This window comes from Pocillopora damicornis, chromosome 12, assembly GCF_964200805.1.
Source record: "Pocillopora damicornis chromosome 12, jaPocDami1.2, whole genome shotgun sequence".
NCBI classification, from domain to species: domain Eukaryota; kingdom Metazoa; phylum Cnidaria; class Anthozoa; order Scleractinia; family Pocilloporidae; genus Pocillopora; species Pocillopora damicornis.
The window spans coordinates 9,178,111-9,203,578 of record NC_142681.1 but is presented as its reverse complement, the minus strand read 5'-3'; the positions used below and the strand labels follow the sequence as shown (position 1 = coordinate 9,203,578).

The following is a 25,468-nucleotide window of genomic DNA, read 5'->3' as shown; positions in this document are numbered from 1 at the left end:
CATCAGCACGCAAACAAACAAAGGAAAAAAATTACAAACCGAGTGTATGTAAGTTGTGTGTGTCAATCATATTTAAAGAGGCTAGCAGCAAGCTCGAGTGAAACAGAGAACCTGTCACCAATCCTCGCCCAACACATAGAGGGCACTTTACACCAAAGGCCAACGACTAAATCACTACACAGCGGCGGAATAAAGGAAAGCTGTGAACTAAATTACTACTGACAATACAACTACTTACAAGTAATATGCATGGCACGTGCTATGGTAAGTACAAGAGCCCTGTTTAGTTCCTCGGATTCACCCGACAACAGCTAGGAGAAAAAAATACTGAATGATTAAAGGCATCGTGTCATATTGCATTGAAAATGTTGCCAAAAATAGTCGTTCTTATCAAGGATTTGCTGCGTTTGATCGGTGCTGTACAGAAGTTATCCTATGAAGTAAAGGTTTGACTACCGTCGTTCTATAAATCATCATTTTTCTGACGGTACCAAATTTAAGTGGGAGAAATTTGAAAGCGCTACTCTGCACTGAACGAGACAAATAGTATACCAAAAGCAATTTTTAAAAAGTTCATCAAACCAGAAAATTTTGAAGACGACGGTTTTCCGCTATAGTATGGACAAAAATCATATTGGAAACAACGTTTTTTGAAACGCTAGAGTTATTGCTCTTTCTATTTTTTCCGGCGGGCCTAAGGTCCTAGTTTGCGCATGACCAGGACCAGGGATGTAGTCAAGTGTGTCTATCAGCGGTTATTGTTCAGGAGCCCTTTTCCAAATTTATCTGGAATTGGCTGGCGCTGGATAAATAGACATCACATGCACAACATGTTCACTAATTACCCAGAAAGATGATTTCATTCAACTTTTGAGTGTATGTTAAAAATTCGCTACCCAGTTGAATTAGGCCAGGTACTACAAGAAGAGCAAACGGAAAGGAGATTTGACTTCAAGTATACAGGCTGAATTTAATTGAAAGTTTTATGTACATGTAGCTTCATCATCTCATTCCAGCACTATACATATAAACTGCAATTGCATTTTACCTGTTTAGGCTCAGGGTTGAAACGCGACAGTTGTGGCTGTACTTCAGAGCTTCCCAATCCAGTGATGAGTCTAAGAGCTGTACTTTCAACACTGTAAAATGCACAGGGATTATAAAAGATGTCTACTTTAAAGGAGAGGTGTACCCCAGAACCCAGCCAGTAATTTTGGGCGAAGTGAAATTTGTGGCTCAAACACGAGGTAAAATTAGGTTAAGTCTGCACTCAAGCCTATCGGCCCATCCAACCGGTGTTTGTCCCAGTTTCCATAGCATGAAGCGACTACGAGTATTACTACTCCCTCCTGGATGGGATGCCATTCCATCGCAAGGTTACCCTCCCCTTCCAGCATTTCATCAGGCTTCCCTGACAATTCACTAGTACCTACTCATACTCTCTGCTGGAGAAAGGCACTGCGAGAGAGAAGTTTTTTTTTTTTTGTTGACCCACAGGCCTCGAACCCAGACCTCTCGAGCCAGAGTTCGGGGCGCACTAACCATTTGGGCAAGTGCCTCCCACAAACGCGAAAAAGAAAAGTAAAACAACATCGGTTGAAGCAGAATTACCACAAATGAAGTTGATTCTGGTTCGTGTGAGGCACTACAGCCAGTGAGTGTAGATGGGAAAGCAAAGTAACTCTGTAGTGGGGCTGGATATGATGCAACCGGTAACTAAACATTTCCAGTAATGTGTGGAGAATTCCCCATGCGTGGCTCTTGAACACGTTGGGAAGCAACGAGCCTGTTGGTGGTCAGAAAAAAAAAACACTTTCATAGTAAATTTTCACATGTTCATTTTTTTCTCAAACTGACTTTTTAACCCCATAATAAAAGAATTTCAATCAAATCAAAACCAACGCTCTATCGCCAACTAAAAGACTGTTGACTGTTGAGCCTACGAGCACGCTCTGTGTTTGCGTTTCTTCAACGGCCCCATCTCCGGGGCACACCATCGGCAGCTGCTTATTAAAGCTCTGATAGAGTACCGTTTGATTTCCGTAGTTTCGCATTTCTCTCAATGTTTTTACATAATAAAACTATACTGGAGACAATAACAACTTCTCTTCAATTTTTTTTCCTTGGTATCAGTGCTCGAATGCTACCTATTGCAATCTTTTCAGCCTCAGAAAAAATGCTGGACCATTCACAGCCAAGCACAATGTAAATAGACCAATTACCCATTCACACAAAAGCTTAAACATGCTTTAAAGCACCTTTGCTAGACAAGGTTGAAAATTGTTTTCTTCATAGAAGCTGCTTAAAACGATGTTTGTACACTTTAAATCTAGCACATTTAAAATACAATTTCGTGACTACTTGGAACGTATGGAAAATTCAGTTTTCCAGTTCTCCGTTTCTGATTTTCTATCAGCTAAAACCGGTCTAACTAAACACGTTTTACTGGTGTGAATAAGGTACAAGAGTAACTAGTGCACTAACTTATGAAGCCCTTGATTCCGAGAGACTCAATTTCCATGTAGACAAGCAGACGGCTGTACGTTTCCACCAGTGCTGGGGCCAGGGCAAGTGTAACTTGTGAGTTACCAAGCTTGATGATACGATTAACAATACTGTGAATAAAACTAATTGGAAAAATGTTCTTAGATGGTTTAAGGGTTGTGGGCGTACTGATGTCCATTCAGAATCTGTTTTCTAGGAAAATCATGAAGTATGGCGAAGAAAACCATTGAAATCCTGGACAAATTTTTGATTGAAGCCTTTGCTAAGAATGAATCTTTGAACATAAAAATCAGAAATCAAACGTTTGTTAATGGGTTAAAGAAAGGGAAGACAGATTACATGGCAGAAACATTCGAGTTTCAGGGCCTAATACAATAATTCCTCTTAAAAGAAAGTAATATTATACTGGATAGCAATTTATCCGTTGGTTGGCTTTATCCAACCTTTTAACAATTCAGCCCTGTATTGTAACTTACTTATGTATTAATAAATATGGTGAACTAGATTAGAGAATAAATGAGTACAGTAGCGGAGAATTCTAAGCAACGACAGAGCTGAAGCAGTTGCGTGCCCATGATAATAATATAAAAAATGAGGAAGGGTATGCAATGGCCACACACAATCATTGCTTGAACCTGACTCAAGCTATTATTGTATTAGCCTACAATTAGATATTTGGAGCTCTTTACCTCATTTTTGCATGGACTGTGAGTGAATCCAAAAGACTCATTGGACAAGGAACTGTTGGTGCTGCAGCCAGTGTGTTTGAAGGGCCTGGAAGCTGTGTGGAACTTTTGTTGTTTCCATAACACATCTCAACCAACATAGCCATTGGAACACTGAAATACTCTGGGTTGGTACTGTCTGTTGGAAAACAGTAAAAAGAGAAGTCTATTTGGGGAAACTTGTTTCGGTATTCTGTCTAGTGTTTCCTAGTCTGTAATGAAGGTACTCTCTGCTGCTACAGGAGTCAAAGGTAAATGATCTTTTAGACACTTTGAACGCCAGAAGTGAAGAGAACACTCTCTAATTCCTTACTTGAATTATAAAAATTTGTAAAAAGTGGAAAACAGAATTTATCACCCAATCTTAACTTGAAGTTGGACCATTTATCATATGATGTGGAAGGGCTAACAATAAATCTACCAGCATACATGTATTTGAACAATGAAAATGTCAGAAAAATCTTTCCATCTCTGAAGTAACATGACCCTTCCTCTCCTCCAGTTGATAAATCTGTTGTTTCATAAATTGTTATCAGTAGTTTCGTTGGTAATACTCTGAGCACTTTTCTATTAAGTCTAAAACAAAAGCTGTGTTCCTATTTTAGAAAGGCACCTGCCACCTCAACCACACATCAGAGCAACAATGGTGACAGACAGGTCACAGGTCTTGTTTTTGGTCATGTTGTGAACATGGCCAAAAACTATTGACAGCAAAAGTTTAAAAATATTATTTTGGCATGAGCTTAGACATGTGTATCTGTCAATTACCTTTAAAACTTTCCCTCATTTTTGCTTTGACTAAAATATTTTCTAAGTGACTATTTGGCTAACTATGTACATTTTTGTCACTTAATAGCCGCTCATACACTTACAAGCATTGCACAGAAGAGGAATCTTGTAATTATTCAAGGAAAATGAACTGGCTCCCCCTGATCTGTTCTGTATGAATCTAAAAGAAGAAAGCAAAATAACAGTTGTTCTATCTGTTGCTCTTATGGGAATACCTGTATAAATTGTATTTTTTTTTAAATTGTACAACTTTCAACTGTTACTTTCAATTGTTTAAGAAAACATGTGGTGACAATGGTGTCTGGATATGAAATTAGTAGACCAGTCACTCATCCACCACAGCTACTACCAGTTTCTATAGCATGCAGTAACTAGGAGTGATACAGCAGCTAAACTCTCCCAGTAAAATGCTTATCTTCTCTCATTAATCTCCATCATTCACCAGGTTTCCTTAACCTTTAAACTCTCAGAAGTAATTCTCAAGTAACATCTCCCCATAACATCCATACATTATCCAGCAAACAGGTACTGAGAACACTCAAACTTATCAGGTAGAACTTGTTATCTTATATATGTTATAATCTAACACCAAATTCTTGTCACTACTTTATAAGGAAATGTGAAACAACCAGAGGGAAGAATTAACATTCAGATCTTGGCAGTTAAATAGTTAAGAGGAACTGATAGAGGAAATCAGTACAGTGACCCATCCAGCAAGTTACCCACTTGGCCACCTCCCCTCCTAAATCAAGATACTTTGGAACTCTATAGTAATTTTTGTGATACATTAACTAAGCTAACACAGGTTTCAATAATTTTGTCCACTATTATAAAATAAAGATTCAGGACAACTTACTCAATTTGGTCCTTAAGGATGTGAGGAACAGGTGGTCTCCAAGTTACATCCTCAGATTGGGCCTAAAAACAAAGGAAATCATCACATCTTTACCAATAAAAAACAAGTGACTTTAACTCGATACTCCAGGGAAATGGTCCTATGGACATTCCTTTGACAACTTGGAATGAGTGACAAGAAATAAGCTGAAAGACCAGACTTTTCCAATTTCATGGTTATCAAGAAGACTGATACAAACTCAAACTCAATTTAATTCTTCCACCTTCAGGATCTTGCTGGCAATTCACCTTACTGTCTGTTATACAATGCTCATGATGCTAGTTCAGAGAATTTGGTATTGGATCAACTAATTAACAATCCCCTGACTGATATTTTCTTAGTTCTCATCTCTTATCTGCTTAATATTGTATTGATACTGTAAGGAGAAATTCTATCTTGGTCACTCATTGGTGTAAAAGGGTTAACATCACATGACAGTTTGCTGTTTCCAGAAAAGCACATAGTTAAACTGAAGGTGATTTTTCCACCCTCTTGGAACTTCTGATGTCTTAGCATTGTATGTATAATTTTTTTCTTGAACATTGTATCATTTAAATTAATGCTAATAAAAACCTTCTTTGATAAGTGAATCCATATACAGGCCATAGCTAAGGAGTGTACTGAATCAGCAGAAGTTATATCTGGTATTGACAGTGGCTGAAAAAAGAGTATCACATTAATAATTTAGGTATGCAAAAAGAAGATTTTTAATTAAAGATTAAACCTCTAACTTACCAGAACTATTCTGAAGTAAGTTTTCTCCACACAGACTTAAATACAAACTTTACTCAAATTGAGCATAACTCATCCAATTTTTGGCTGATGTATTTGCTTACTACCTTAATTTATGGTTGTGCATTCCTGCATTCCTTTTTTTTCAACTTCACCCTTGATATTACATATGTATTTTCTTTGCACTGGGGAACACAAACTTCAAAAACTGAAATCCAAACAGGTAACCCTAAGCTTCAAACCGACATCTTTTAATCTTTGCAAACAAATGAATCTTATACTGACATTTTAGTTAATGATGAACTAGCTTAGCTTTACAGGCACATAAAACTAAATTTTTTGTTGTCTATAAGATGCATTGCTCTGAAGCCTTTCATGCAAAGATTTCGTTGCACTTGGGAATTAACTGGACATGAATAACATTATTTTCAGAGAAAGAAATGAAAGGTGTAGTGGTATCAGTATCTACCAAGGACTATAATTCCACTTAGGACAAGTATTTAATGTAACATCATAAAATATGACAAGCACTTAAAATTAGCTTAAGTTTCCTGTTTTGGTTGCCATGGTTAGTAGAGAGAAAATTTGGTGACTAATTTTGCACCAAAGTCGCAGATTTGGCAACCCGTGTTCAGAAGTCATGTGGGGAACAGTAATATTTTCATTTACTAGTGCTTATGAGCTGAAGTAAAAGGTGATTTTTGGGGCTGCTGCCTGAAATTTTACATCAGGTGACCATGATTTCAGGTTGCCAACTTATGATTTTGAAATTAGCTGAACCTTGACAGCTGTCATTTTCAAGGGACCTGAAGTTAAAGAGAATGATCTTGGTAATGTTACATAAGTGCACGTCTTGTATTTTACCAACCTGCTTTTCTGGGTAAAGTAAATCATACAATTTCATCACAGGCCGGAAATCACTGAGCTGCAAGTGACAGACCAAAAAAATAATAGATATTGATTTGAATGTACAATAGAATCAAAATTTTCAATTCATAACTGTTTGAATTGAACGTATCTAATCAAAAGGCATAACTATGTAAAGTCTATAAATATTCCAGTTACAACTTACAACACCCTTTAATCAATATTCTCCTCCCTTAAATTCATTTCACAACATTAATACTCATGGTCAACATACAGTCAGGCCGATCTATTACCATAATGAACGCATTCTTTAAGATACGACACTGCAGAATATATAGCTGTAGGTAAATATGTCAGTATTGTCAGCAACTAGACAATATCATGAAGGTTGTAATTACATGCATTTACAATACATCAGCAGTAAACTTACAGGATTTTTCTGAATACTTCCAGAGATAAACTGTAACAGAACCCACATTAAGTGGTCCCTTCCTCTCTTCAGGTTTCTACCACTTAGCTGTTAATGCAAAATTGATAGCTTAAGATTAAGACGATTACAATTTCAGGAAAAATTATCTCAGCAGTATTGATCCTGGCAGAATATTCTCACTGTTCCTTTAACCCTTGACACCCTAACATCAGCATACATATTCTCCATACTGTTCTTTATACATTTCCTATGGCACTGACAGGGAGAATGAAGGTAAAAATCAAGAGTTTTTCATGTTTGTGATCCTTTTCTCAATTCTCATGAGCCTACTGTCTGATTCAGCAGTAATACCTAGATGAGAAGATAGATGTGAGTCTCTCAAAGGGGTTAAAGGATTAACAATCTTTCACTAGTCAAACTCTTTATTTCACTTCTCGCTACATTTACTTGGACCAAGAGTGTGTCCAAAGTTTATTTAAAACTCTGACTAGTTACATATGATCAGTGCTGATCAGTCCTTGACCAGGAGAAAAAGTAAGGAAAAAGAATGGTTTGCATCAACACTTCCCAAAGATGACTCAAATCATTCTTTGTGCACCTTGCTTGTGTCTGTCATGGTAATTCAGTTGGTAACTTTTGGTAACCAGTTAGAGAACCATACTCAAAAAAGCTAAAATTTTCCTAGAATTGAAATTTAAAAATGGGGAACAGACATCCTTTTTACACTGACTTCATTCAATCATTCCCTTGTTTCCTTGGGGAAGTTCACCCATGTGAAAACAAGATAAAAATAAGACATTATTTGCTTCTTTTTTTTTCATGATTTAGGAAAAAGATCTCCGTGTCATTTGTGTATCATTCACTAAATTTTTGCTCCCTGGTCCATACTTCAGGCCTCCTATGAGAACCTTGAGCTCATTGCATAGTGTACCTTGGTGTAGAGCGATAATACCATGTGTGGGAAGCTGGCAAACTGGAAGAGCACAAAGAAAATAAGATGGCTTGACACATGATGCCAGAGCAATTGACATCCTGTTTCACTCATGCTGGCCTCATCATCCTCTGATCTTTCCATTGCTACAACTATCAGGTCAACCAACAGTTCTTCTAATGCTGGACATCTTTGTTTTTGCTGAAAAGGACCAAATCACCTCTCAATAATTGAACTCAAAACAAACTGCTTTAATTAATTCTTTAACTTCTCCAAATGATTAATATGCAACTTGTCATTGTGAATCCAATATGTTATGCTCAAAACAGGTTATGAGAACAGACATGGTCATCAGCAAGCTGATGTTATCTTGATATATCACTAAAATTCTCACTAGTAATTTGTAAAGAAGGGTAGAGCAGTCAGTTGGGAGAATAACTTAGCGGATTTTGGGAGTTAAAGGGTAAAAAAACTTCTCTCCACTGCCTTAATCTCTTTATTCTGTTAGTAATACATGACTTGTTAGATTTAAAGCTTCATTCCAGTTAATTAGAAACAATCTTTAAAATAACTGACCTGTTTATTGAGTCCTAGCATGGTACAGATGACATCACGAGAATATGGCTGTGCTATGACATACTGCAACAGTTTTGTCTGAGGTTCCAACAAATCCTGAAAATTGAAGTATTTGAAGTAGAAAGAAAATCTTAACAAATTTATTGGTCACACAATAATTATTACAATAGAGAAATCCAAACAGAGTTTTACTTCTGTTTAAGTTTATCAAACAGGGCAACAAAGAAATCTTTGTTTCTCATGTAAATTGAAACATTTAGAAATAAAACTCATTATTCTTGCCTTCAATAAGCAGACGCCCTGCAATTATCAAATTTGCTGAGAACCTTTTTGTTTGAATTTTGAATTAAGGAACATCAACCTGACTAGGAATTCATATGGCACCCCAGTAGATCAGCTCCACTTGTTTAGATTATCATACATGTGATATACATGTACAGTGATCTTAATCAGCACTTCTGACATTCTTTACGTACCTTTTCATATGGCAGAAGTCCCTTTAATGGAAAACTGAGAGTGTTAGGATCTAGTTTCCAAACACTAAGAGAAGAACCAGGATGACCAATCACAGGAAGAAGAGATGGGCGGCCTGTGTTAAGTAAATAAATAAACCAAGATCATACAATAATTATTAAATTAATACTAAAAAAAATGATGATCATGATCACTTCACATTGACATGTGATATGTTGTTTACCAAATAACTGACTGAGCTACAATTAACAGGGCCTCTGTTTTTTGAAAAGGCTTTTCAGCTTGTTTCTGGACAACACTATAATCCACCTATCACAAAAAAATTTGCAGTAGCAAAGTGCAGCCACCCACAGAGAATATAAGATGAGACTAGATAGGACCAAGACTCAATTTTTTTGTAGACTGACAAGAAATAGTCATGATCAGTTTCTTCATGCTGATTTGTAGATGTTATTCTCCTTACAGCCATATTGGACATACTGCACAGAGCTGCAGACATAATAATTATCTGCTTTAGTTCTACTTTCTTTCCTTTCCCTTCATTCTTGTAGCATCAGTTTTGTACCAGTTAACCTTTAAAGTGTCACAAGCGACCAAGAGAGAACTTCTCGTAACAATGTCAAATGAATACAATCTCAAGCAGACAAGTAATGAGAATAGAGAAAATATCAATCAGGGGATATTGTTAGTTGATCCAATATTAAATTCTTTAAACTTGCATCAAAAGAATTGTATACCAGGTACGTAGTAAGGAGATCTGTAGTTTACAAATGAGATCTTGGGAGTTAAAGAGATTGAGAGTGAAGTCACAGTATAGAGAACAAATTTATCTTAGTCCAATTAATTTTTGATCTTGAGTTACTACATGTACATGTCTACAGAATTAGCTTGAAGGACTTTCACTAGCACTTACCTATGACAGACACTGTCCGTGCAAGTGGTCTGAATGTCTCAGCAAAATCTGAAAGGAGCTTTGCAATAGCCTGCCAAAAAAAAGCTTAACTCTATCAAAAATTTCCCTTCTTGATTGTTTATAATTATTATCATGGTACCTGAAGTGAGTGGAGTGCAATTTGGTCTGAAAGCATATGCATGATTTTAAAATTGAACAAAGGCACAACATGAGTTTGATATGAAATCACAAGACTTAGTATGGTTTTAGACCAAAATTGTACTCCACTCATTTTAACTGTTTAAGTTAAACTTAGTAATTACCACTTTCAATTATAACATCTATTTTGAAATTGCATATTAATTCAGTTGCTCAAATACAACTTTTTTCAGTCTGTAAAAATATTTTATTGATCCAGTATTGAGCTGGTTTGTAAAAAGTTGCAAAAGTTGTCTTTCATTTTCCTGCAATTTGATTGGTTCCTTTAAACAAGCCTTGAAATTTGATTAGAAGTTGTGTTTCTGTGAAGTTGTCTCATTAGCTTGGAAAAAGATGCCATTTAGGCATAAAATGGTGCAATTCGTCAATAAATCACTCTAATGAGAGCCAATCAGACCGCAAGGATTGCCAGTGATTCCAAAATGGATGTAATATTTGATATAACTACTGTCAAAATTGCTTTGAATCTCAATTTGCTTTGCTGTTTTCTTAGCATCCATGAAACTGAGTTTCTCTACAATCATCAACTCAACAATTTCATTTTGTTCATTAATTTTTTATTCATGCATTCCTTAATTTTGGATGTAGAAAGGGGAATTGTGCAAGACCAATACCAGAACCAGTCACATTCAATTCTCTTAAATCAGTGTTGGAAACATACCCAGTGAGGCTTCACTTTACCCTCCGGAAAGTTTTTGTAGATCTAAAAATGTAAATAAAAAAATCATTTAATTATTACAATAATATTGTAATCACTCAATGCCAACATTACACAAAGCTTGGCTTAGATACCAAATGTGTACCATGTAGCACAATTGGTGTGAAGATCATCAAAATCCTTTTAACTAAAGTTAGATCAATGGTCACATGGCACCCTTCTAACTGCACATTGTTGTCAGTATCAACCTGTCCTAGAGCCTTATTAGAACTACATAAGCCATCAGCCTTATTTCCTAGAAAGAAAAAATTTATTTTGTTTTTAAATTAAAGAGGGCAGGGTTATCCTTTCAGTAAGATCTCAGTTTTTGCAGCTAACATCATGCAGACTCAGCGCTTCTCTAACTACTAATCCTAGCCATATGCAAGGCTGTAAAATGCATTATGCAATAATGCATTTTACAGCTGTGTACTTAGTTGCCAAGCCTTTGATTTAGAGTGAGGTCAAAGGTGACAAGCTGGCCGAGGTGGTCTGCTTGAGAGGGGATTGACTGGTCATTGTCAAGAAATTATTTTGACAGTTGGGATATACTTTGTTAGGAGGTTAAAACAAGAAAATGGGGAAGTTTAACTCCAATAATTACATGTTGTGGCTTAAAATGATGCATACAGCAAAATCATGTAAGCCTAGTTTGTTTTGTAGCTTCTTTCCTTGTGATCGCTGAAAAGCTATTTTGCACAAAAAATATACAAATCCCACTACTTTGAAGTCATTCTGATCTGAAGTTTTCTGAAAACTACAACCAAGTTTTCTGAAAGTGACATCCAAAAATATCCCTACAAGGATTCTTGGATGTCTGAAAAATAGCCAAACTGACCAATTTCCATAGACTAACTTCAGCAGTTAAACTTGTTACTTACGTGGAAAGATGTATCTTACCTCATTAATGACAAAATAGGCAGGCAGAAGACAAGTATTCCTATCTAAAATATAACGGACAACCTGCAAATTTTAAACAAGAAAAGTTGAGTGCATCACTCACCTCTAGAAAGTGCTTTTAAAGCTACTTAATAAAATATTTATCATTTATTGGGTGAACAAGTTATACAAGTAGTTTCATTAATTACCTTCGCCTTACCTTACTTTGATGTTTACTTTGAGGTCATAGAGCCTTTATATTGTACAGGAACATACCTTAACACAAGCTTGTATTCGGTCTGTAAATGCAGGATCAGCAGTGTTTGGAATGGTACGGAATAGGTGAAACACCAAACTTAGAATGTCACGACAGCTCTTTAACATGAAAACCAAAGTAAACCTCTTAGTATTAGTCTTAGACTTAACTCAGTGAGGGTAACTCTGGATAGTAATTACCCACTTATGTCCAGAAATGTATGCAGTGATGAAAATGGCAGATTTGATAAAATATTTGATAAACTCATGGTCCACAGAATAAAAGGAAGTCAAAGCAATCTTATAAACATGCGCAATAGTTGATACTGATGAAAAAAATTCATAAAGAATATAAAGGTATGAACATCTAAGAACATGCAACAAATGACAGAAATAGTCCCATTAACATGTTTTTATTTAACAATGATTTAAAATTGATCTAAAATTAACTTATATGAATGATTGAGTGATTCTTGAAAAATCAAATCCAGCTTAGTGAGCAAGTTATACTCACCTTATAATCGACCCCTCCTACAATTTTCAAAAGAAGCTGGAATGTTTTACACCACATGAGTTCTTTCTGAAAACTGAGGTGAGGTGTCTTGAGGATAGCTTCACACATTGATCTACAGATCAATAGTGATAAGTATAAATAAAAGAAAAAAAATTCAATGCCCCCAGTGCAAATACCAACACCCAGCTCACCAAATTGCAAGAGCCCATCTCCAAATTACCTTTACCCTCACTCCCAGAGATCAGGTCTTGTAGTTCATTTTTTCCTAGGAAAATAAACCAACTTATAAAGGGGGTAGGTTTTTAAAGAAACTGTGGTGCTGCATCTGTGGGAGAGTATAACAGGGTAATTTAGTTTTGCCAACTGAGTTGATAACATAAATTGGCTAACATAAAGAATTCAAAAGCTGACATTTCAAGTGTTTGTGCTTCATCAGAGCAAATAACAAAGGGCTAATGCTCGAAGCGTCAGCTTTTAAACTCTTCACGGTGGCCAATTTATGCTATCAACTCAGTTGACAATACTAAATAAACCCAAATAAACTAACTTCACCAGCAAACCAAATCCATTTCCATGTGGATTGTTGTGCACTGAGCCTAATTACTTTGATAAAGAGATCACATTTACTTAGAAATCTGTTATTATCAGCTTGTGTTTACAAAGATTGCTTGAACCTACTATTAGGGAACATAGACTTGCAGTAAATAATCACATAAACCCCTGAATTATGTCTGGGAGAGGAAATGCAATAGCAGGTAAAACATTTAATGGGAGATTCAATCAAATGCATTAATTTGGTGCTGTCAATAAAACAAGCTTTCAAGGAAATGTGAAGAGTCTAGAGGGGTTAGTTATAAATCAGATCTGTATAGCTAACCCTTTCACTCCCAAGATCTTGTTAGTAATTCTCCTTACTGTCTGCGACACAGTTCTTATGATGTTAGTTTGGGGAATTTGGTATTGGATCAACTAATGATACCTTTCTTTATTCTTATCACTTGTCTGCTATGACATTGTATTAATTGATATTGTAAGGAGAAATTCTGTCTTGGTCATCCATGGGAGTTAAAAGGTTAAAGAGTTGGGGCAGAGCACTGTATAAAGATCAACACATCTACAACAACCAAACCATTTCTAACTGGCTATGTTGCACAACACAAAAATTAAGCAGTTGAGAAACTGCTTCTTACTCATTAGAATGTGAAAAGAATGATTTTGGTTTGGATACCTGGCAGGAACTAGTGAACCTTCCACTAAACTTCCCAGTAAACCAAAAGCAAGGTCAATTCTTCTTGGGTTGTTTTCATTGTAGATGAATGAAACAAAGTCAAGGAGAAGTTGTTCCCTTGCATCCTAGAATAAAAAAAAAACAGAGTTGGAAAAAGAAGCAAAAAAAGTGTAAATGTCAAGTAACCTGAAATAACTTAATCAAAATTACGAGGCTGAGTCATAAGGTCATGCCAAGAAATGTGGGCTCTACTTTTGCACACATTTAATATTTAACATTTGAAATGTTAATACTTTACAACAGTAGTGAGACATAGGGTCTAATGGTCAGTGTAATGGACTCCACGTCGAGAAGTCCAAGTATGAGAACTGGCCAGGTCATTGTGCTATGTTCTTAGGCAAAACACTTTCCTCTCACAGTGCCTCTCTCTCCCAGGAGTCTAAATGTGTGCTGGCAAATTTTTTGCAAAGCCTGATTAAATGCTAGGGAAGGGAGGGGGGGGGTAACCTTGTAATAAACTAGCACCCCATCCCCAAGGGGGAGTAGTAATACTACTAGTCACTTCATAAAACAAGGAAATTGGGATAAGCTCCAGCTGAGGGAGGGAGAAGCAGTAGGCTTGAGAACAGACTCGACATTTTTCACTATAATGTAGAAATTGTCACTCAGTAGTTTGATATGTAAGAGTAAATCATTTACCACAGGAACACCAGCCCAGAAAGGTTTAAAAACACCTTGGAAAGTCTCTCTGATATCTAGATCTTCATCCTCTTCATTGTGGACAAGCATTCTTTGGGAAAAAAAAATGAAACGAATTCAAAGCAATTCTCTACATGCAAGAAGTCAGTAGAGCTGAGAATAACGTATTATAAATATTTACATTCGTGGCTATATTACAATAAAATAATTCATACCCACAAAATGCAGTTTCCATTGCCTCAATTCCCTAAAGATGTAAATGACAATTAAACAAAAATAACTACAATGACTAGCACTAAAAATTTTAGAATCACATTATTATTATGATCTTTATAATTATAAAACAACCATTAAATGCTGAAGAATATTTTTTGAGTCTTGCTTTCAGAGTATCTGATTGCAGAATTCAAGAACTTAAGGTAATGGAGAACTAACAAATAATAATAAGTTTAATACTTATCACACACGAATGTCAAAAAATTCCAAATAAACATAAAGTGCTTGAAAATTCCAACAGGCAGGAGGCAGACTAGTTTACTATTTACACAGCGCAGCCAAGAAGTTGAACTCAAGGCAACCAAGAACAAATTCAGTGGATGGCAGGGAGGAGGACTTGAACCTGGGACCACCAGATTACAAGTCCTGTGCCCAAACCACTCAGCCAAACTTATCAGGTTGAAGTCATCCTGATATAACACCAAATCTCATAACTGATTCACCAAAAAATGTGTACCAACTAGAAGTGAGAATTGTCAATCAGATCTTGAGAGTTAAAGAGTTATTGACATTCAGCTGTGCAAATTGGATCTACATAAACACACACAACTGTAGTTCACAGCTGTTTTTGTTTAGGAAGTACCCTAAAGTGAAAGTGTATGCTCTAGATTTCATATCCTTTGAACACTTTAACGTTATTAAAGTTCGGCCAGCAAACTGCACTACGTTTCGGTTTGATTCCTTCACTGTTTTAGCCACAATTTGAAATTTAGATCAGGAATTTCCATTTAAAAAAATATTTTCACTTTCTAAAATGTAAAAGTAAAATTTCCGCACAGTCCCAAACTACATTATCCATTCAGTTCTCGGATAGAGAAAATGATGACAAAAACAATAGATTGCCTTTGGGAAAACAGATTTGTTTCGCAATAGTATAGGACTGTGCGGAAATTTGACCGCTTTTGCTCGTGCGGAAGTAATCAAGTAGCGTCTGAGCTATCTTGGATGAATACAGATCTAACTGTGTATCGCGAAAGGGGTAAAATTCACTTAGACGTGATAAAGATTTTTACCAGTACATCCTCTAATATATGAAGAAGTTTAGCTTTGTGATTCTCCATGGTCTTGTATATGTTTGAATGTTTCCACTTCACTCTTTCATCCCGCCATGTTTAAAAATAATATGGTGACCAGAGTCACGCGGTTTGACCGAGACACTTCATGAGGCGTACTTGAGTATTATTCTGGTCAGACTACAACAACATGGCGACTGGAAAAAAACGTGGGTAAGTGGTGAGCTTGTCTTGTATCAGTTTACCAAACATTGTGAGCCTTAATGTGAAGTAACGAGGCATTTGATGATTTTGCAGATTAAAACTTCACTCAATAATTGAAAAGCTTTCTGAACAGTGCGAAAGAAAGAGTCCTGCGCGCGTAAGTACAGTAGTACCATACTTTTTGCCATTTATATTGTTACTAAACTTAAGGCCAGCTTATTCTATCACCCAACGCAAGCAGAACAACTGTGGATGAAGCAGAGAAATGTCTTAAATTCGGGAGTCTTTGTTTTCAGTAGAAAGCGTCTTCCCGAGCAGTGTGCTCAACGTGGAAATGTTACATTTACCTAGAACCAAATTTCTTATTGCGAGACGATTTTAGCTTGAGCTCGTGGGAACGCCTCCAAAATTATTCAGAAATAATACCAAGGACTTTTGTGCTGTGGTTTAGGTTTGCTCTTTTTGCTAGATACTGGCTTAAAATTTCCAATTATCTATCTTCTCTTGTATTAAGTTCATAAACTTCGTTTAACCTTAGGGAAAATGAAACTGAAATTTGTGTACAGAGTCTAGGAAGTGTTGAAACTGAAATTTCTAAAGTGACATTTTGAGGGGATCTTGAGAACTAAACTGTTACTCTTCGAGCTGGGGTCCATGTCTAAACAATTTTTCTTTAAATGGGTAGTATTTTTAAGCATAAGCTTGGGTTATTAGTCTTTTTTTTAGAAGAATTATTATTTTTCAATATTTTAAAGATCTTAAATGGTGATTTGACTTGTTGCTTTTAAACCAAACTTACGGAATCTTCTTGGGAAGATATATATTTTCAGATGAACTGCATTTCCTAATAAATCATTTGTATATACAACAATCATTACCCATACCAAGGTGTACTTTATGGGTGATACAAATTGAAATGGTTTCTTTACATGGATGAAAATGTTGTGGAAAATTGTGTTCCTTTCAGTTTCCATTGTCTTCCCCAATTTCCATCTGTCTTGGCTATCTGCTGACTTTCACATTCTTAACTGTTTTCATTTAATCTTAAGACAAAACAGTTTGCAGGCAAAGTATCTTACATGTCACTTTGGTTGTGAAAACTAGAAAGAAAGATGCTTGATAAAAAAAGGGAAATTTTTGTTGGTGGATTAAAACATTATGCATTTCTGTTTCCATAAAAAGTTTGCTCTAATCTTGAGAAGAGGCTTGTTTGTGTTGAACTGATTTGGCCTTGTGACATGTGACCTTACCAGCCTTGTCTTTATGGTTGGGGGTTTGTTTCTTTGCTGGTCTGGGTTTAAAATGGTCAACAAAAAACTTCCACTTCCTCAAACAATAAACTACTCTGTCAATTAATAATTTATTCATTGATCTCTTGCCAATTTTTAGGATGAAGAAAATGATGATGTCCACTTGAATTCAAAAGTTTTAAGTATAAAAAGGTAAAGAGCATTAAAAAGCACTATTCTTTGCAACCAACTGCATTTTTCTCATAGTTAATATCAGACTATCTTGAGCTTATTGAGTAACACTGGCATAGGTTATTCAAGCTGAGCCAGAGGAAGTTATGAAGTTTAAAGGAGCTACACATGCTCATGTAGGTGTGTAAATATGCCTCTTGGTTGGTGTACAATATTTTAATCCACTATTTATAACTGACTGCCATTTGTTGGTTTCCCTGTTATTGTATTGCCATCTACCCAAAGCTTCCAATAGAAAGAGGTACATGTAATGAAAGAGTTAAATGTGAGAGTTTAAAGGAGCTTACGCAGTAGGTGTACTTGAGGTCAACTGTACAGTTACTTCCCATTGGAACCAACCCAGACTGCTAGATAATTTTAAGTTTAGTAATTTTCCTCAGCTGGTTTGCTCTTTTCCACTTTGCTGGGAATGGCACAAAAAATATTCTGGACCATGGTCTATATTGTGAAAAGCCAAAACTTGTTACAAGTACACAATAAGCTTATATCAGATTAAAGGATTGGAAGATTCTGGCCTACTTGGGTACTTGAAAAAAAGAGTGATGTGTTATTTCTTTACCTGAATAGAAAACAAAGAAAGAGAAATGGAGTTAAAAGAGTTTACAAAGAAGAGTTGTACAGATCAGATTCGGAAGATGTATCTTCAGATGAAGATGTTAATGTTACTGGTAGGGTTAGTGACAATGACAGCAACCTTGTTCAGGAATTAGGACTGAAATCAGCTGAAAGCTTAACAACAGGCAGAGTGGCTTCTCATCCAAGAGCAGCGAAAAGAACTACATGGAGAAAACAACAGCTAATTAAGAAATGTCAAATGCCTGAGACAAGATATTTGGATAACAAGGAAAAGAAGAATAAGAAAAAAAGGAATATAGATTCAGAAGTAAATTTATCAAAAGCTCTCAATGGTGGCAGCAGCGAGAAAGACTTGGCTATTGACATAGAGTCATTTGTGTACCACTGCCCAGTAGTAGATGATATAGATCAAGTTCCTGAAACATCTTTGTGTCCTTTCTGCTCTGTGTTGTGTAAGAATAAACAAGAGATCACTCAGCACATCAAAGAATGTCATAATTCTGGTAAGGTTTGTCATCATTTACTCCTAATTGTGGTTGGAAAAAAAATTAATTTATGATATAAAATATTTCATGGTCGATTGTTGTTTTGATAAATTGACATTTCATAGTTATGGAACTGGCCACTAAGAGTTACCATTAATAATTTTTGTTAACTGTGGTTGTAAGTTGATCAGTGTAAGTAGCAGCTGGGTTTTGGGAATTAATTAGGCTAGCAAACTTTAAATGCTTGTACCTCAAGGCAGCTCCTTCTATTTGCTGGCCCTTTTTTCTGATGCTTAAAGAACAAACTTGGGACTTTACAAGAGTCTTGCATAGCCTTGTCTGAAGTTTTAAAAAATGTTATGCTCTGATACTTGACACCCTTTCACTCCCAAGATCTCATTTAATTTAGTACTGAGGAGTTAGATGGTAAAGGGATAGTTATATTATGTAGTAAAAGCTCACTGAGGTTTGGTTCTTCCCCATCAGAATGTGCAGTCGTAGATCACAGTGAAGAAGATGAAGGGTTGTTCTCTTCAGATTCTGGAGAACCTTTGGACAATGATAGTGATGAAGACTTCACACCCAACATGAAAACAGCACCTAAAAGGAAGAATAAGCAAGTTATCAAATCAAAAAAATGTCCAAACAAAAAGGTGAGAAAATTTTTTTTCAGAGACTGCTCAATGTAAGACTTGAAGGCAAGTCTCCTGTCAAGGAAAAAAATTCATTTAAAGAGAGCAGTTTCTATTACTACCTAGGATCAGTAAAGTAAAAATTCAATCAATTACAACACAAGAGATGTTTAACCCTTTCACTCCCAAGATCTCATTTGTAACTCTCCTTACTGTCTGCCATACAGTTCTTGTGATGTTAGTTTGGAGAATTTGGTATTGAACCAACTTGTAATCCCTTAATTGATATTTTTCTTTATTTTCATTACTTGTCTGCTTGATATTGTATTGATATTGTAAGGAGAAATTCTGTCTTGGTCACTCATGGGAGTTAAAGGGTTAAATTGAATCATACAACACAAAAAGGCTTAATGATAGCAACAATGCAACAATTATAGCAATAATACAAGGGGTGTTTATTTGACCAAATTCAAATGCACTTCAAAAATCTAAGGCAAGGGTACTGTTGAGATTTGAGAGCAGCATTTATATTTTGTCTAAATTTCTAGCTAGATAAGTTACTGTTAATAAGGAGAGAAGAAACTGGTTTCTCCTTTTATGATGATGAAGCATTTGAGGGGAGGGTTCTTCTTGAAGGATTCGCAGTGATAAAGAGTTCTTTAAAAAACAAGACTTCATTTTGTGACCACTGGAAAGGTGGCAAAATGAAAATGTTATGTGTTTTTGTTAGTAATAAAAGTTTCAAAAGGGGTGAATGTAACTTGTGCCACTTAAATTAGCCTTTGAAAAGAAAATTGGAGATTAAACAAACATAAATATTATCCACTTACATGTATTACTTGCTGGTTTTCTATGATTTTTATGTAGAAACCCCTTTACACATAAAATTAACTCGGCCTGTAAATCTTAGAAGTGATGATTGGGTAATGTGTTACTTAACTTCTCTCTAAAATATGTATACATTATCTTGCAAACACGTTATGAAAATACTCAAACTTATCAGGAAGAAGTTGTTATCTTGATTCAACACCAATAATCTTGTAACTGTTTAATGAGGAGATGTTTGACAGCCGAGGGGGGGAATTAACAAACAGATCTTGGGAATTGAAGGGCTAATTTGTGTTTACTTTATTTACTTTATTCAGAAATGCTCTGAAGAGTCAGAAGATGAGCTTTGCATAGATGTTAACAGTGTGGTGAACACAGATCCCAGCATCAGTGACATTGATAGCCTTACAACTCACAGTGCTGAGGTTTCAAAACAAGGTTTGCGAACCTCTTGCTTTTGAACTTTACTGTCACTGTTCTTGCAAAACACATGCTTTTCCAACGAATGACAACTTTCACCATAGTCCAGAGATTGTCTATTTTGTGTCCTGTTTGATGGCGTATTGGCAGAAGTATGGTATCAATGTCAGTGTCTGAGCAACTGAAACTTACCCCTTCCCCTAACTCAACATTAACCCTTTCTTGTTGTCAGCTGACTTTTTTTGGCCTAGGGGAGGGGTAGGTGCCCAGCTGACTTTGATCTAAAGTATACACGAGTCTGGTGACGATTTCTGTTTCTTTCCAAATATTTATTTTATCCGTGAAGCTTTATTTGTTCTTTATTTTTATTTGTAGACAGCAAGGAAGACTTGCCAAAATTCCGCTGTGGTTGTCAGGTTTGTGGAATGAGGTTTCACCGATGGTGTGAGTTAAGAGCGCACTTAAATGCAAAGCCAGGTATGTAAGCTACGTAAGAACTACAGTCAAGACTGATCCTTTTCAGTAACATAGATGGAACTAGAGTAACACGATTGTTGTTGGGATCGGTGATAAAACGCGTCTCGATTAAGTGTTAAAACCAAAACTAAACCAATCCCAAGAGCCAATCATAGCAAGGATAATATCACGAGGAGCCAATGAGAACACCTGAAGCGCGGGAAAACGCGAATGACCAAATTTGAATCTGATTGGTTCAGAAAGTGACACGAGTTTCCTGAACCAATCACATAACAAAATGAAGCAAAACCAAAGCGATTCCGGATTACTTCCGATACTCAATTAAAAATTGCTCAAATTACTAATGAAACCAGTTACAGCAATTTTTTTTTAAAAGAACATGTGATATTCTTGTAGTGAATTTCAGGAAGTATTGGAGAACCTACAGCAAAACTGCGTTTCATGACATTTCCATGTTGGCCATCCTTTTCTGAACGTTTAAATTATCCCTTTATCCAATTTCTTGTGACACTGCAGCTTTCTGTCTGTACAGACTGTCGGAAACTCTACCAGTGCGACCAGTGTGAGCAGATTTGTGTTACAACAAGCTTCCTAAAGAAACACAAGAAACTTCACTCTGAAGAGCGACCTCACAAGTGTGAAGTGTGTAAAGCAACTTTCAAAGACAAGGCTTATCTCAAGCGGCATGAAATTAAACATAGTGGCGTCAAGGACTTTAAATGTGACGTTTGTGACAAACGTTTTTCTCACCAGCGTAAGTACGCATTTGTTGCCGCTATCTTAAACCTTTAAACTCCAAAGATCTGATGGTTAATTCTCCCCTATGGCAGTTACATAATTTCCCTTAAAATTAGTTACGAGAATTTGGTGTTGGAACAAGACAACAACTTCTACCTGATATTCTCAGTATGGTGACACTGAATGGATATTGTAGAGAATACTTACATTAATCACCTCTGGGATTTAAAGGGTTAATAATCTCAGTCAGAATTACAGTAACAGACGTGTAGACTTTAGGCCCTCTTTGGGCGTACAAAACTCTCAAAAAGTTTTGGAGGGTTACATGGTGTGTAACCACTTTTTTCTCTGTGGATCTATTTTAGGTACCCTGAAGGAACACAGACGACGACACACTGGCGAAAAACCATACAAGTGTAAATACTGCGACGCAACGTTCTTTAATTCTTCAAGTCTAACGACCCACACTACTAAACACACTGGCATTCTCCCTTACAAATGCCAAGCGTGCGGCAAGCTGTTTGCCAAGTCATATGGACTCAAGATGCATTCTCTTTCACACTCAAACGAAAAGCCATTCGTCTGCGAGGTAATGACTTAGGCTGTTGTTTGCTTTTTATAAGTTGATTGTTATCCTTTATTCTTTTGTAAATATTTTTGTGGAAGAAGTCAAGAAATGCTGCTTAAAAATACTGGTAACATTGCTGAGCTAACGGAGCAGTTCAATTTGATGTCGAAGAACCAAAACCAGTTACAAAACGGTTAGCTACTTAGTGAATCACGTGGGTACTTGTAATTTTTTCTTTTCATTTTTTTCTTCAATCATTCATAACCATTTTTCATTCCGTCTGTCTTCATCTACATTCGGGTTTCTTTCTTGTGTTCAAGTATCTTAGTTGACTGTGCGAAATGGCAGTTTTGTAGGACAAGACAAAAATTTAGCCAACTTAGAAAAACTTAATTAGAGACGTTGAGGAGTATTTGCTGTTGTTAGTTTTGAAAGTTGTGTAGCTCTCCATTTTTTTTCCTTTTTTTTGTTGTTGTCATTTTGAAGATGACGTGAATTCACCAATACTTAAAGAACACCAAAACCAATAACAACTGTTTTATTCTCTGCTTTTATTAATGCACATTCTCATTTTAGGTCTGTGGAAAAGGTTTTAAGCGTCCAGATCACTTTAAGCAACATAAAGTCATTCATTCTGACAAGAAGCCTTTTAAATGTGACACCTGCCAAAAGACATTCAACCAAAGAGTGTGCCTCAGAAAGCACCTTCCTTGTAGAGAGCACGAGAAACAACAGAAAAAGCTGCAAAATTTGCAGGCGAAAGGGAAAAAAACGAAAAAGAAAAATAGAAGAGCCAAAAAGCCTTCCGCAAAGAAGGATGAGAAATTAGATGTTACCGGAGTAACTTCACAGGACACCACTTGTCACACAATTAATGATACAGCCACTGATTCATGCGAGGTTTCAACCGACTTCATGTTGTCGCCCATGGATGCGAGTGAGACCTCCCTTTTGGACGGTTGCTATTCTCCACCGTCATTCGTCCGGCCTGCTTCCAAGTTACTTGATAATGATTATTATCCTAGTCAACATGAAACCCATCAGGATTTTCAGCAGCAAGACAGAGATTTTTCAACACAGCACTTGACGGACCGAGCTCAAACAAGTTTACTCTCAGCGTCGTTCGTTCCAACCATGTTCAGTGTCGAGGAACCTCTGACACTCGATACACTTCCTCCGCTCCCGACCCAGGATACGCATGCGTTATCCGAAAGACCGCTGAGTCATGAAAATGCAACTGACTTAGGTTCAGTATTGCTAAGTAGCGCGATGGGGCCAGAGAACTTGAGTTCCATTGTTGGTGAGACAAACTCGTTGTTTGCTCAAGATTAAATGGATCAAGACCAGTATCTTAGCAACTGCGTACTCTCCCCTCCCCTTACTCAACAACAGTCAACTGATAACAAGGCAAGGTTAAGTTGGGTTAAGGGAGGGGTAGGTGTGCTCAGATACTGACACCATAGGCAGATCACACTATGTGTTCTTGGTTAATAATTGTTGACATGAGACGAACAAAATCTATGTGGGTTGTGAATAAAGATCTGAAAATTGAATATCTAAATTAAATCTCAGTCTGAATATCTCAGTAAAGTTAAATGAAATGTTAATCGACGTATTTGTGATATTTTTTAAGCCTTTAAAGCGTCTGTTTGAAGCGTCGTTTTACAAAATTAATTTCGGCCGAAAGCCGTTAAGAGAGGAAAGAGAGACCCTTTTTCTCAGGTTCTTGAGATATGCAATTTTCAGAGCTTTATTCATAACCCTCAGATTTAGTTTCTCGTGTCAACAATTATTATCCACGAACACCTAGTGTGGTCTTCCTGTGCTGACACTGATCCGATTAAGCTCATCATATTTCATAAATTCTCCCCAGTTAAGGTTACACAAACAGTTTCGTTTTTTGAATCCTATTTAATATAAATGATCTAAAATTAAGGTAACACTAAGGTACCTGTGATATTTAATTATTTAATTAAGTATTTAATTTATTTATTTAAGGGAGACAACTATTGACATTCGCAAATTGCATTCGTTTCAGTTGTAACCAGATGGGTGTGAACACTGTTTTGAAATAAATTACCATTGAGTTTATTTTTCTTAAAGTTAGTGAGCAATGGAATTGCCCTGTTACTTTAAAAACCGGTACTGAGAAATAATCTTTTTGATAAGATATTTTATCAGTTTTTCTTGTAGTGTTAAACCATCTTTTGTTGTTTGATTTGAAGTACTTAAATTATTTTTTAAATTTTCGCCTTCTCCTCCACTCCTCTCTTGCGCAGACGTTCCTCAAATCGTCGTAATGGAAGACCACTATAGCTTATATCAAAAGCAATATGTCACTGTTTTGATTCTTCTCCTGTCGTTTGAGCCGCTTGAATTCGACTCGGATCGGACTACTCGTCTCAGTTGAGGTCAACATATCGAATGTCGATCTGCAAGACACTTAACAAAATATTCCGCAAGTGGCTGAGAAGGAAGGTTGAAATTGTTGTCAAATCCACTCGATTCGACCCGAATCGAACGACATTGTTAAGGTTGAAGTCGACCCATTGTAGCTTATGTCAATTTGCAAGACACAAAAAATATTCCGAAACTTGCCACGATGGATGGATGATTTGTCTCCTAAACACTAAGAAAATAGTCCGCAACCTGCTACGAGGGAGGGTTGATTTCTCTACTAACGTAGACGAATCCATTCAGGTTTGATATTAGACAGAGTTTGAGTCACCTCGTTTTTAGTCAAAACAAGAGAAACCAAAGTGTGAAATGTAAAAATGTCAAAACCGTCTCTAAGGGTTTCAAGCTCAGTCAGACTCTTTTCCACTACCATTAACCAAGTTTTAGCTTGGATGTTGGCCCTGAACTTGCTTGGACAGCCTTGAGAGTCAAACTGAAACAGTCCTGGTTTGTAACCTCCAGAACAAGCAAAGTAAGATGATTTCACGTAGTATGGTGAACGCGATCTGGAGATGAAGGGAAGTTTTATCAAGTCTCTGTAAGAATCAAACATCTTGGGAAATGAATATTTTCAACCCCCCTTCAAATTTTGCATGCAGTTAGGCACTCGGGGGGGGGGGGGGGGGATGCACAAAAATGCCCTTTTTAGAGGTTGCAGCACTCTTTTTGCCATGGTAACAACGGCTTGTTCGAGGCCTAGGACCTCATTTTCATACAAAAACGTCGCGAAAAAGAGTGAAATGTTTATTTCTCTATCTCAAGCTAAATAAAACATTACAAATTGGCACTTCTACCATACATAGTGATATTATTCGTCTTCACTTTCAGATATTTAATTTTTCCTGGCAGTTAATGTGAAAACACCAATAGATTATTTATCTCGGTGCAGTTTCGGTCATTTTTGTTGTCGGGTAAAACAGTTTGTTTCTATTGCGTAACTGGTATCAAATTCGGTGACGCAGAAGTTTGTATTTTCAAGTTCTATAATCTTATAATGCGACAGTAT

General features: G+C 36.5%; 2 protein-coding genes across 2 annotated transcripts in view; one reads left to right on the top strand and one right to left on the bottom strand.

The window, feature by feature from the left end:
- Positions 1–15,739, bottom strand: part of LOC113675163 (mediator of RNA polymerase II transcription subunit 23) — a 29,792-nt gene extending 14,053 nt beyond the window's left edge. The window contains exons 1-22 of the mRNA XM_027191707.2: positions 15,597–15,739; positions 14,523–14,554; positions 14,308–14,398; positions 13,609–13,733; positions 12,381–12,492; positions 11,888–11,986; positions 11,633–11,695; positions 10,697–10,738; positions 9,838–9,907; positions 8,927–9,039; positions 8,451–8,546; positions 7,875–8,075; positions 6,944–7,030; positions 6,515–6,571; positions 5,488–5,571; positions 4,876–4,937; positions 4,103–4,179; positions 3,195–3,369; positions 2,485–2,627; positions 1,612–1,786; positions 1,049–1,139; positions 239–311 (exon numbers count right to left, since the gene is read on the bottom strand). Coding sequence (XP_027047508.2) covers positions 239–311; positions 1,049–1,139; positions 1,612–1,786; positions 2,485–2,627; positions 3,195–3,369; positions 4,103–4,179; positions 4,876–4,937; positions 5,488–5,571; positions 6,515–6,571; positions 6,944–7,030; positions 7,875–8,075; positions 8,451–8,546; positions 8,927–9,039; positions 9,838–9,907; positions 10,697–10,738; positions 11,633–11,695; positions 11,888–11,986; positions 12,381–12,492; positions 13,609–13,733; positions 14,308–14,398; positions 14,523–14,554; positions 15,597–15,644 — 2,116 coding nt within the window. The 5' untranslated portion in view covers positions 15,645–15,739. The remainder of the gene's footprint in view (positions 1–238; positions 312–1,048; positions 1,140–1,611; positions 1,787–2,484; positions 2,628–3,194; positions 3,370–4,102; positions 4,180–4,875; positions 4,938–5,487; positions 5,572–6,514; positions 6,572–6,943; positions 7,031–7,874; positions 8,076–8,450; positions 8,547–8,926; positions 9,040–9,837; positions 9,908–10,696; positions 10,739–11,632; positions 11,696–11,887; positions 11,987–12,380; positions 12,493–13,608; positions 13,734–14,307; positions 14,399–14,522; positions 14,555–15,596) is intronic.
- Positions 15,740–15,769: 30 nt separating this feature from the next.
- Positions 15,770–24,107, top strand: LOC113675158 (uncharacterized). Its single transcript, XM_027191701.2, has 10 exons — positions 15,770–15,809; positions 15,894–15,957; positions 17,190–17,242; positions 17,849–18,360; positions 18,829–18,995; positions 20,120–20,240; positions 20,598–20,699; positions 21,232–21,453; positions 21,803–22,026; positions 22,582–24,107. Exons 1-10 carry the CDS (start codon positions 15,787–15,789, stop codon positions 23,335–23,337), a joined length of 2,244 nt encoding a protein of 747 aa, XP_027047502.2. The 5' UTR covers positions 15,770–15,786; the 3' UTR covers positions 23,338–24,107.
- The last annotated feature ends 1,361 nt before the right edge of the window (positions 24,108–25,468 follow it).